The 12,243-nt window shown below is 38.3% G+C and overlaps 1 protein-coding gene across 3 annotated transcripts in view; it reads right to left on the bottom strand.

Moving 5' to 3' along the window:
- The window catches only part of INTS8 (integrator complex subunit 8), a 66,361-nt gene that overhangs the window by 216 nt on the left and 53,902 nt on the right, over positions 1–12,243 (bottom strand). For 2 of the 3 annotated variants that reach the window (XM_023648705.2, XM_070222352.1), the window contains exons 22-26: positions 8,771–8,874; positions 7,949–7,999; positions 6,362–6,435; positions 6,219–6,283; positions 6,014–6,057 (exon numbers count right to left, since the gene is read on the bottom strand). In XM_023648705.2, the coding sequence (XP_023504473.2) occupies positions 6,014–6,057; positions 6,219–6,283; positions 6,362–6,435; positions 7,949–7,999; positions 8,771–8,874 (338 nt within the window). The remainder of the gene's footprint in view (positions 1–6,013; positions 6,058–6,218; positions 6,284–6,361; positions 6,436–7,948; positions 8,000–8,770; positions 8,875–12,243) is intronic. The other variant, XM_023648707.2, reaches the window with a different exon arrangement.

Here is a 12,243-nt window from a genome sequence, read left to right as displayed (position 1 = left end):
GTGTAGTCAAAAATAAAGGCTTGCTAGTATAGATATGACTATCTACATGCTAACAATGATACAGTTAGTTTAATGATTAACTGAACCTCTAATTATAAATGCTGAGAGGTGTGGAATAAATTAACATAAAGACTAACTAACACCACTCCTAAGGAAAAGATCAATTGCTGAACCAGTTTATGAAATTATCTTCAGCAACATTAAGTAAATTCCAGTAAATAAATTCTACATTATAATTTGACACATGACACATTGTTATAGTTAAGGCTCCTACAAAACAGTTTGAAAAATCCAAATTCATTTTTCAGTGCTTCACTTTTTTAATGTGCAAAAATAGCCAGTTGCTCAGCTCTGTATCATCATATAGTGACTCACTTCTTTCATGATTAGAAAGAAATACCTCAGCCTACTAAAAATCCATAGTAGTATTTTGCCCTGGAGTGTTTTGTGAGAGCATATTTTAGGACCTTAGAATTATCTTTAGATTGAAAAAAAAAAAATTAAAAAAAGAACTTCTTTAAAAACAAAGACTACTCTGGTATGTAACTTCAAGGGACATAAGACTTCAAAAACTGATCGTCAGGTTAGGGGAGTAATAGGAATTGCTGAATGATGCCATTTCAGCATAAGTGAATCCAAGTGGAAAGACCTGGTAGTGGGGTATAAATAGTTATTTCAAACCTAGCTATAGAAGTCCAAGGTATAAGACAGAAGTTGTAAGGTGCCAGATATTTGAGAGAAATGATACACCCTATGTGAGTAGTAGTCAAAAGTATGAGTGGATGAGATGATCTTGGGAGAATGTTGGGCAACCAGAAAATAAACCAAGGACTAACTTATTGTGAAAACCAAGTTTTAAGGGGTAGACAGAGGGAGATACCCACAAAGAAAAGGCAGAACAGGGGCTGGCCCCGTGGCCGAGTGGTTAAGTTCGCGCACTCCGCTGCAGGCGGCCCAGTGTTTCGTCGGTTCGAATCCTGGGTGCGGACATGGCACTGCTCGTCAGACCACGCTGAGGCAGCGTCCCACATGCCACAACTAGAGGAACCCACAACGAAGAATACACAACTATGTACCGGGGGGCTTTGGGGAGAAAAAGGAAAAAATAAAATCTTTAAAAAAAAAAAAAAGAAAAGGCAGAACAGTAAGGGAAAATAATTGAGTAAAAATGATGTCAGGGAAGCTAAAGGAATAAAGAATTTCAGTAAGGAAGGAGATATAAGCAACAGGATAAGAACTGAAAAGCATCCACTGGCCTTGGCATTTAGTGACCCATCAGAGAAGAGGTTAGGAGTGGTGATGGCAGATGTCACTGCATTGGGTCGAAGAGCTTCAAAAAACTAGGTAGAGAAGGGATGAGAAGGTGGTAGAAGCAGTCAAGAAAAGTTTTTGTTAAGAATAAAGTAGTTTATATGCTATGGGAGAGGTTGACAATATAGGAGAGGAGATAACTAATTAAAAGGTCTGAAGGGACAGAATCAAAAGCACACAAACTTGCCTTCAAGGAATAGCAAGCATAACCTTTTATTGACTAAAGGAGTGGGCTTAACAATGAGTGCAGCTGTAGATTATATTAACGGTGGAAAGCAGGGACTTGGACCCAATTTGAAGCTGGCACTCACAGGGCCACAATTCCCAAGACTAATAAGTTCCATGAGAATAGGAGCTGGTCAGTCTTCATTCTGGTCTATTCTAACCATAGGCAAGGAAGATGAAAATGGAAAAGGGAGAGAGGACGGTAGGCATAACAAGGGGAAAGTCTAAAACAGTCCCTGAAAAGAATGTAGACCACTGACTACTGGCAGGTAAAATACGACATGAGGGGCTGGCCAAGGTTGGAGACCAGGGTTTGGTAGTGGCACGAGTTTATACGGTTGTAGGATTTTCTCCGACAGGACTCAGTGGCTCAGGAAAACAAATTTTTTAACTGATTCAGGGTTGGGACTTTTCCAGGTGAGGTGAAGGACAAAAAAGCAAAGATGCTAAAAATATTGATCAGAGTAGTTTCAACAGTCAACCATAGATAGCAGAAGTTCCCAAATCTGGTTTGTCATCAGAACTAGCTGGGAAACTTAAAAATTGGATTCCAGGGCCTCATTTCAGACTGGCTGAATCAGTATCTCTGGGAGTGCACTGACTAGTATTTGCTGCATTTGAGGTAAGTGGGGCAGGAAGCAAAGTTGCAGAGAGGCTGACAGACTGGGGAAAAACTGGTCATGAACTCAAACATCTCACTGATCACAAAGAACATGGGAGCTAGGAAGTAAGAGAGGTATAGTTTACTGGCAGAGATCTTATGTAGAACAATTCTGACTGACAGTGAGGCATGGCTATGGGGAGGGGTGGCTGACGCAGAGTAAAGGTGATAATGGAACCTGTAAAGCTAGGGGTCTTGGAAAAGTTGATCACATTTTTTGATGCATGTAGAGGAATAACCAGGAGGGTGGGTAAATGAGCTAGTAGAGAGGTAGGCAGTCTCCTTGGTATAAGCTTCTAAGGAGAAAGGGTTTAAAAAATGATACAAAGGTTTGGAAATAGCATCAAGGACCTGGGAAAATGTCAGTATTGCCTTCCAGCCCTGGATAAATTGGAAATGGAAGAATGAGTAGCCTCCAATCAAGTGGCGCTGGCTTCATGTTCTTTTTCGTTTTGTTAAAAAGATGCTGTCATCATTGTTTCCTCTAAATAATGGCTGTACAATTTAGTCCAAGTATAAAGCTTTACATAACACTTCATAAACAGCATACAGGCAATACTTCATTTTATTGCACTCTGCTTTATTGTGCATCACAGATACTGTGTTTTTCGCAAATTGAAGGTTTGTGGCAACCCTGCATCAAGCAAGTCTATTGGCGCCAATTTTCCCAATAACATTCGCTCGCTTCACGTCTCTATGTCACATTTTGGTAATTCTCACAATATTTCTAACCTTTTCATTATTACTATATTTGTTATAGTGATCTGTGATCAGTGATCTTTGATGTTACTCTATTGTAGTTGTTTTGGGGTGCCACAAACCACAACCATATGAGGTGGCAAACTCAATCGATAAATGTTGTGTCTGTGCTGACTGCTCCAGTGATTGGCTGTTCCCCCGGCTCTCTCCTCCTCCTCAGGCCCCCCTACTCACTGAGACAAAACAATATTAAAATTAGGCCAGTCAATAACCCTGCAATGGCCTCTATGTCTTCAAGTGAAAGGAAGAATTGCACGTCTCTCACTAAAGCTAGAAATGATTAAAGCTTAGTGAGGAAGACGTGTTGAAAGCTGACAGGCTGAAAGTTAGGCCTCTTGTGCCAAACAGTTAGCCAAGTTGTGAATGCAAAGGAAAAGTTCTTGAAGGAGACTAAAAGTGCTACTCCAGTGAACACACGAACAAGAAAGCAAAAGAGCCTTATTGCTGATATGGAGAAAGTTTCAGTGGTCTGGATAGAAAATCAAACCGGCCACCACATACCCTTAAGCCAAAGCCTAATCCAGAGCAAGGCCTTAACTCTCTTCAACTCTACAAAGGCTGAGAGAGGTGGGGCAGCTGCAGAAGAAAAGTTTGAAGCTAGCAGGGATGGTTGCTTCATGCGGTTTAAGGAAAGAAGCCATCTCCACAACATAAAAGTACAGGGTGAAGCAGCAAGAGCTGGTATAGAAGCTGCAGCAAGTTACCCAGAAGATCTAGCTAAGACTATTAGTGTGGCTACACTGAACAACAGATTTTCAATGTAGACAAAACAGCCTTATACAGGAAGAAGGTTCCATCCAGGACTTTCATAGGTAGAGAGGAGAAGTCAATGCCTGGCTTCAAAGCTCCAAAGGACGGGCTGAATCTCTTGTTAGGGGGTAATGCATCTGGTGACAAAATTTTAAGTTGAAGCCAGTGCTCATTCACCATTTCAAAAATCCTACGTTCCTTAAGAATAAGCTAAATCTACTCTGCCTGTGCTCTATAAATGGAACAACAAAGGCTAGATGATAACACATCTATTTACAATATGGTTTACTGAATATTTTAAACCCACTGTTGAGACCTACTGCTCAGAAAAAAAGATTCCTTTCAAAATATTACCGCGCATTGACAATGCACCTGAGCTCTGACGGAGCTCACGAGCCCGTCACCCAAGAGCTCTGAGGGAGATGTATAACAAGACTACTGTCATTTTCATGACTGCTAACACAACATCCATTCTGCAGCTCATGGATCCAGGAGTAATTTTAACTTTCAGGTCTTTACTATTTAAGAAATACATTTTGTAAGGCTACAGCTGCCATAGATAGTGATTCCTCTGATGGATCTGGGCAAAGTCAATGGAAAACCTTCTGAAAGGATTCACCATTCTAGATGCCATTAAGAATATTCGTGATTCATGGGAAAAGGTCAAAGTATCAACATTAACAGGAGTTTGGAAGAAGTTGATTCCAACCCTCATGGATGACTGAGGGGTTCAAGATGTCAGTGGAGGAAGTAACTACAGATGTGGTGGAAACAGCAAGAGAACTAGAGTTAGAACCTAAGGATGTGACTGAATTACTGCAATCTCAGGATAAAACTCTGATGGTTGAGGAGCTGCTTCTTATGAATGAGCAAACAAAGTGGTTTCCTGAGATGGAATCTACTCCCGCTGAAGATGCTGTGAAGATTGTTGAAATGACAACCAAAGACTTAGAATATTACATAAACTTAGTTGATAAAACATTGGCAGGGTTTGAGAGGACTAACGTCTATTCTGAAAGAAGTTCTACCATGAGTAAAATGCTATCAGATAGCATTGCATGTTACAGAGAAATCATTTGTGAAAGGAAGAGTCAATCAATGCTTTAATTGTTGAAGTCAATCAAAATTCAGTGTTGCCTTATATTAAGAAATTGCCAAAGCCACCCTAACCTTCAGTAACCACCCCCCTGATCAGTCAGCAGCCTTCAACATCAAGGCAAGACCCTCCACCAGCAAAAGATTATGACTTGCTGAATGCTCAGATGATAGTTAGCACTTTTTAGCAATAAAGCATTTTTAAATTAAGGTATGTACATTGTTTTTTAGACATAATGTTACTGTACTGTTAACAGACTACACTATAGTGTAAACATAACTTTTATATGCACTGGGAAACCAAAAAATTCATGTAACTTGCTCTACTGCGACATCTGCTTTACTGAGGTGGTCTGGAACTGAATCTACAATTATTTCCAAGGCGTGCCTGTATACTTTTAACATGAGTGAAAGAGCAAAGAAAAAAATATCTATGGTGATAATGATGCAACAAATTTAGGCAAGTAAAAATGGCCATAAAATTTATAGTGTTTTAGCTTATAAATCAAATTTAAATAAATGATTCATCTATTCAGTAGCTACAGAGCATCTATTATGTGCCAGGCACCATTCTAGGTATAAGCTATGACAAAACCAAGTCCCTACTCACATAGGGAAATAGCCAATAAATAAGTAAATATATAGTATGTCAGAAGTGCTATGGAGAAAAATTTTAAAAGAGAAATGAGAATAAGAGTATTGGAAGGAAAATGAGGAGAGACACTATTATTTTATAAGATAGGAAAGAATGATTACTAAGAAGGTGACATTTAAGGAGAGACCTGAGGGACATTAGAGAATATTCCTGGAAGAGAAAATTTCAAAGGCCCTTCAGTAGTGAATGTTCTGAGCACGTTCAAAGAACAGTAGAGGTATGGGTGTAGCAGGAGTTAGCAAGGAGGAAAGTCGGATAGCAACCCAGAGGTCATATGCGGCCTTGTAAGCCATGGTAAAGACTTTGACGTTGTGTGAGGTGGGAAACAACTTAAAGGTTTGGAGCAGAGATGACATGATCTAACATTTTAATGTAAACAAACTAGATGTAAAAGCTCCTATTATCAAAATAGCATCTTTTAAGAAGTAAATACTGATAACCAAATTCTGGCAGTAACTAGGCACAGAAAATCTTTTTTGTGTTGGTCCAAATCTTAACAGTGGTTTAATATTAGAGAAATTAAATATATCACCGAAGAAAGGCATAAGGTAACTTACCGCAATTTGTCTTTTGTCTGTTTCTCCTCTTTTATGATGAAGATCTGAGTGCAGCAGTTAAGATTAATAAATCTGATACTATTAAATACCACGATAGAATCTGAACTATTTTCCAGTTTTGATTTAGAAAATACACAATATTAAATACTTCCTTCATTTATAGAAATGAACTGTTCTAATATCATGTATGTAGATGAAAGGATACAAGTCAAGTATTCCAAAATGGTAACATCCCATATGTAGTCATAGTAGGAGTCCATAGCATCATGACTGAAAAATTGAATTGTTACTTCCTCTTTCTTAAGCAGAAAAATTTTAACTTCATTTTATTTTAAAAATCATTCATACCTGTTTTGTTCCTGCAGTGATTTAAAAGCCGTTTTGTAGTCAATTTCTCTGAGGAACTGACATAAAATTGCCACCTACATAAACAAAGACAGATTTGAAAATGGTTTCATGTAACTAGTGTCAACAATGATTCTCCTGGTTTTGAAGGGGTAATTTTTAATAATTCTTATATCAAGAATATATTATTTAAGAGGACTTGCAGATCATGCTGAGTGGATCAGCTCCTATTTACAGATTTGCTCCAATTTTAATTATGAAAGACTTTACACAAGTGTCCATCTGCCCAATATTTTCTTCATCAGTGACCTAACTCATAAATTTTTAGAGCTTTATTTGAGTAAGAAGCTGGCAAAAAGCCTGGTCAGAAAATTGAAGGGAATAAAAAGCTGCCAAAAAAAAGTGTCATGACATTCAAGGACATACAGAACATGCAATTCAACCTTTCACAGCTGGCCAGTACAGAAGCTCATTTTGGCAAAATTTGCACTGCCAGTCTGCTTAACATAGAAAGCAGATCCATTTCAATCAGGTTTGTAGGTCTTAATGCTGATCTCTCTAAAAAATATTTTTAATTTTTTTTAACTAATGTAATTCACATATCATAATATTCACCCTTTTAGAGTGCACAATTCAAGGATGTTTAGTTTACTCAGAAAGTTGTACAACCATCTCCACTATCTAATTCCAAAACATTTTCCTCCTCTTCCCACCCCCCACAAAAACTGTACACATTAGCAGTTACTCTCCATTGCTTCTCCCCCCAGTCTCTGGCCCTAATCTACACTCTGACTCTAGACTCTATAGAGTTGCCCATTCTGGACATTTCATGTGAACAGAATCATACAAGGCTTTTTGTATCTGGCTTTTTCCACTCAACAAAATACTTCCAAGATTCATCTTGTAGCATGCATCAGTACCTCATTCCTTTTTTATGGCTGAATAATATTGCATTGTAGGGATATACCAAATTTTGTTTATCCATTCATCAGCTGATGAACATTTGGGTTGTTTCCACTATTTGGCTATTATGAATAATGATGTATGAACATTCATGGACAAACTTTTCTATGGACATGTTTCAATTTTCTTGGTTATATACCTAGGAGGAACTGCTGAGTCATATGGTAATTCTATGTTTAACTTTTTGAGAAGCTGCCAAACTGTTTTCCAAAGAGGTTGCCCCATTTTATATAGGGTTCCAATTTCTCCACATCTTCAACACTTTTTACTGTCTGCCTTTCAATTACAGCCATCCTAGTGAGTACGAAGTAGTATCTCATTGTGGTGTTGATTTGCATTTCCCTAATGACTAACGTACACATCTTCTCAAATCTAAGAAAATGTACATGAGAATGCTTCTTCTCCAATTAGAAGATTCAAAGACCAATGTTTTCTAATTCATACTTTCATTATAGTTAAAATTCTATAAACTATTAAGAAAAATCTAAAGACTATGCCAAATTCTTAAACCATAAATTTAAGCAACTATGATATGGAAAATAAAAGCTACTTCCCAGTTCAATGCTTTATCTTTATTATAAATTCTAATATACGTGAAAATAAACCAACATCATAATATTATCTAACCTGTGTGTGGCAATTCAGCAAAGAACAGCACTTTATCATTCGTTTTATAACCTACAAAAACAAAATTCTGATTATTTTCAAAAACTACTTAACATCAGTTGTGAGAAATGTACCACTCTGATGTGGGATGTCAATAATGGGGAAGGTTGTACATGTGTAGGGGGACAGGATGTATGAGAACTCTGTATTTTTCACTCAATTTTGCTGTGAATCTAAAAGTATTCTAAAAAATAAAATTTCTTTAAAAAAAACTAGTTACTAAAAACTTTACAATCTTATTTCAAAAGTCATTTATTATAAGCACTGAAAAAAAGCAATTTATTAAATTGTGATATTGGGGGCCTAAACCAGAGGAAAGTGCAATGTATATCAAAAGGAAATGAACAAAATTTGAGATTTTGGAGGTAGACTCAACATACCTTGAAGGCTGACCGAATGCTGGTGAGAGGGTAAGTAAAGAAAAGAGGATGACACTCAGAATCTGAGCTTGGTCAACTCAAATGGTTAAACAAAAGGAGTTTGGTATTTTGGTGGGGGTATTTTTGTGCGTGTGCATGCTGGGGAAGGTCATCAGGAGGAGAGACTGGTAAAGTAAGACGCTGATAGCAGTTTTAGAGAGGATGAGTTGGAGGTGTTTTTGGGAAATCAAGCAGCAATGATCTCCAGGCACTGGAAATACGGAAAACAATCTGGTCCAGAGCAACCCATTTGGGAGTTACCATGACATACATGGAAATGAATAAATTCACCCAAAAAAGGAGCCCAAGAATAACAACATTTAAAGATAGACAAGAAGGAAGCAAGCCCACAGAGACAACTTACCTGGTCTGTGTAAACATCAGGGGGCACAGTCTTATTAAAGAAATCTGAACACACAGCTCCAGCCTGGAGGTAATAGTGAAGAGCGGCCGAATACTGATTTGCTGCTAAAGTAGAAGACAGACAGAGAGAGTTACCTGTCATTAGATCTAACGGTTGGAAAACAGACAGGGGCTCCTTTGTGAAGAGTCAGGAGTTACTTCAGGACTCCACAAAGGCATGTTAAAACCACAGATCTAGGTATAACACTTAACCAGAACAACACTGACAAAAATTGACTCTCTATATTTTTTTAACCACTTTAAAGAAGTAATATAATAGATTTTTTTGTCTTCTAAAACTGGTTAGTCAAAAATTTAGCTCATATGTCCTGTCAAACTTACTGGTGCAGAATTAAGTATTTAGAGGTATTTAATTTCCAAATGCCCATACTACAAATGTATGTTTATTTTCTGACATAGTTTAAAATCAGTAATTATAACCTGAATATAGATATTAAGACCTTGATGATAAATTCTTTTGGGGCTGGGGTGAAAATGAGCATTAGAATAGGCAATTGCTAGCTTCAAAAATAATCCAGGAGAGAGCAGGATGATGTAGGTGAGTGTACAGATGAAATGAGACTGGCTACAAGCTGATTACTGTTAAAGCTGGGTGGCAGACAGATGTGATTCATTACACTATTCTCTCTACTCTCATATTTTGAACTTTCTCTTTAAAAAAATCAACTCCTAATCCAAATAGGCAATGAAGAAGTGAAACTCTGTTTGCAGACGACATGATTTCATATATAGAAAACCCTAAAGAAGTCATCAGAAAACTAATAGAAATAACAACTACAGTAAAGTTGCAGGCCACAAAATCAATTTACAAAATAAGTTGCATTTCTATACTCTAATAATGAGCTAACAGAAAGAGAATTTAAGAATACAATCCAACTTACAATTGCAACAAAAAGAAGAAAATATCTAGCAATAAATTTAACCAAGGTGATGAAAGACCTATGCAATGAAAACCATAAGACATCGCTGAAAGAAATCAATGATGACATAAAAAAATAGAAAGATATTCCACGCACATAAGTTGGAAGAATAACTATAGCTAAAATGTCCATACTACCTAAAGTAATCTACAGATTCAGTTCAGTGCAATCCCAATCAGAATGCCAATGACATTCTTCACAGAAACAAAAATAAGAGTCCTAACACTCATGAGGCAACAAAAGACTCCGAAAGGCTAAAGCAATCCTGAAAAAAAAGAACAAAGCTGGAGGCATCACAATCCCTGACTTCAAAATATACTACAAAGCTCCAGTAATCAAAACAGCATGGTACTGGTACAAAAACAGGCACACAGATCAATGGAACAGAATTGAAAGCCCAGAAATAAAACCACACATCTACGGACAGCTAATCTTTGACAAAGGAGCCAAGAACACACAATGGAGAAAGGAAACCCTCTTCAACAAATGGTGCTGGGACAACTGGACAGCCACATGCAAAAGAAAGACAATTATCTTTCACCATACACAAAAATTAACTGACAATGGATTAAACAGTTGAAGGTAAGACATGAAACTATAAAACTCCTAGAAGAAAATATATGCAGTACATTCTTTGACATTGGTCTTAGAAGGATCTTTTTGAATACCATGAGTACTCGGACAAGGGAAACAAAAGAAAAAATAAACGAGTGGGACTTCATCAGACTAAAGAGCTTCTGCAAGACAAAGGAAACCAGGATCAAAACGAAAAGACAATTTACCAACTGGGAGAAAATATTTGCAAATCATATATCCAACAAGGGGTTAATCTCCAAAAAATACACAGAACTCACACAACTAAACAACAAAAGAACAAATAACGTGATCAAAAAATGGACAGAGGATATGAACAGACATTTTTCCAAAGAAGATATACAGATGGCCGACAGGCACATGAAAAGATGTTCAACATCACTAATTATGAGGGAAACGCAAATCAAAACTACCCTAAGACATCACCTTACACCCATTAGAATGGCTATTATCCCCAAGACAAAAAATAGATATTGGAGAAGTTGTGGAGAAAAGGGAGCCGTCATACACTGCTGGTAGGATTGCAAACTGTTGCAGTCTCTATGGAAAACAGTATGGAGATTTCTCAAAAATTAAAAATAGAAATACCATGTGACCCAGCTATCCCACTACTGGGTATTTATCCAAAGAACTTGAAATCAACAATACAAAGAGACCTGAGCACCCCTATGTTCATTGCAGCATTATTCACAACAGCCAAGACATGGAAGCAACCCAAGTGCCTGAGGACTGATGAATGGATAAAGATGATGTGGTGAATATACACAACGGAATACTACTCAGCCATAAAAAAATGACAAAATACTCCCATTCGCAACAACAAGGATGGACCTTGAAGGCATTATGTCAAGCGAAATAAGCCAGACATAGAAAGACAACCACTATATGATTTCTCTCACATGCGGAAGATAAACACATGGACAAAGAGAACAGTTTAGTGGTTACCAGAGAGGAAGGGGGTTGGAGGGTGGGCACAGGGAGTGAAGGGGCACATTTATATGGTGATTGACAAATAATGTACAACTGAAATTTCACAATGTTATCGAAGTAATACTATTCAGCCTTAAAAGGGAAAGAAATTCTGACACATACTACAACATGGATAAACCTTCAGTGAAACAGCCAATCAGAAAAAGACAAATACTGTCTAATTGTACTTATATGAGGTACCAGGAGTAGTCAGATTCATAGAGAAAGTAGAATGGTTGTTGCAAGGGGCTGGAGGAGGAAATGGGGAGCTGTTGTTTAATGGGTACAGAGTTTCAGTTTTACAAGATAAGAATTTTGGAGACTGGATGCACAACAATGTAAATATGCTTCACACCACTGAACTGTATACTTAAAAATAGTTAAGATGAGGAGTGACATCAGCGACATGGCAGAGTGAGCTCACCCAGGACTCTCTCCCCTCCAAAATACAACCAAAAGCACCAACTGCATTCCAACCAAAAAGAAAAAATCCTAATAACAGAAATTGTGAGAGACACACAGCAGCCAAACAATGGAGGGCAGAGGCTGCAGCTTCCCTTGGAGGAACTGGAATGGGGTTAGGAGAGAACTTTGCTGCCTCCCCTAGAGACTGGGGATCACTACCGCGGGTGAGGAAAGGTGTGTGTGTGGGGGGGGGGGGGGCCGTGCATCTGCAGGATTGTCCAGGTCTCCCACAGACCAGTGCAGCAGAAACCCTCTAACTGGGGAAAGCCTTCGCCTGGGGAAACCCCATCAAGCCAGGGGCCACGGAAACCAGAGAGGGAGGGCTGATCGGAATCCAGGTTGGCAGGCAAGAGAAAGTGCCCCTTCTCTCCCAACCCATGCTCCGTGCTGCGCGCTGCAATCACAGCTGAAGTCAGAGGGCTCAGAATGCGTGGCTCTCAACCCCCATCTAGCGGTGCCAGGCTGT

This window comes from Equus caballus, chromosome 9 (genome assembly GCF_041296265.1).
Source record: "Equus caballus isolate H_3958 breed thoroughbred chromosome 9, TB-T2T, whole genome shotgun sequence".
Taxonomy (NCBI): Eukaryota; Metazoa; Chordata; class Mammalia; order Perissodactyla; family Equidae; genus Equus; species Equus caballus.
Note: the sequence above shows the minus strand (reverse complement) of the source record. Positions and strands in the feature narration are given on the sequence as shown.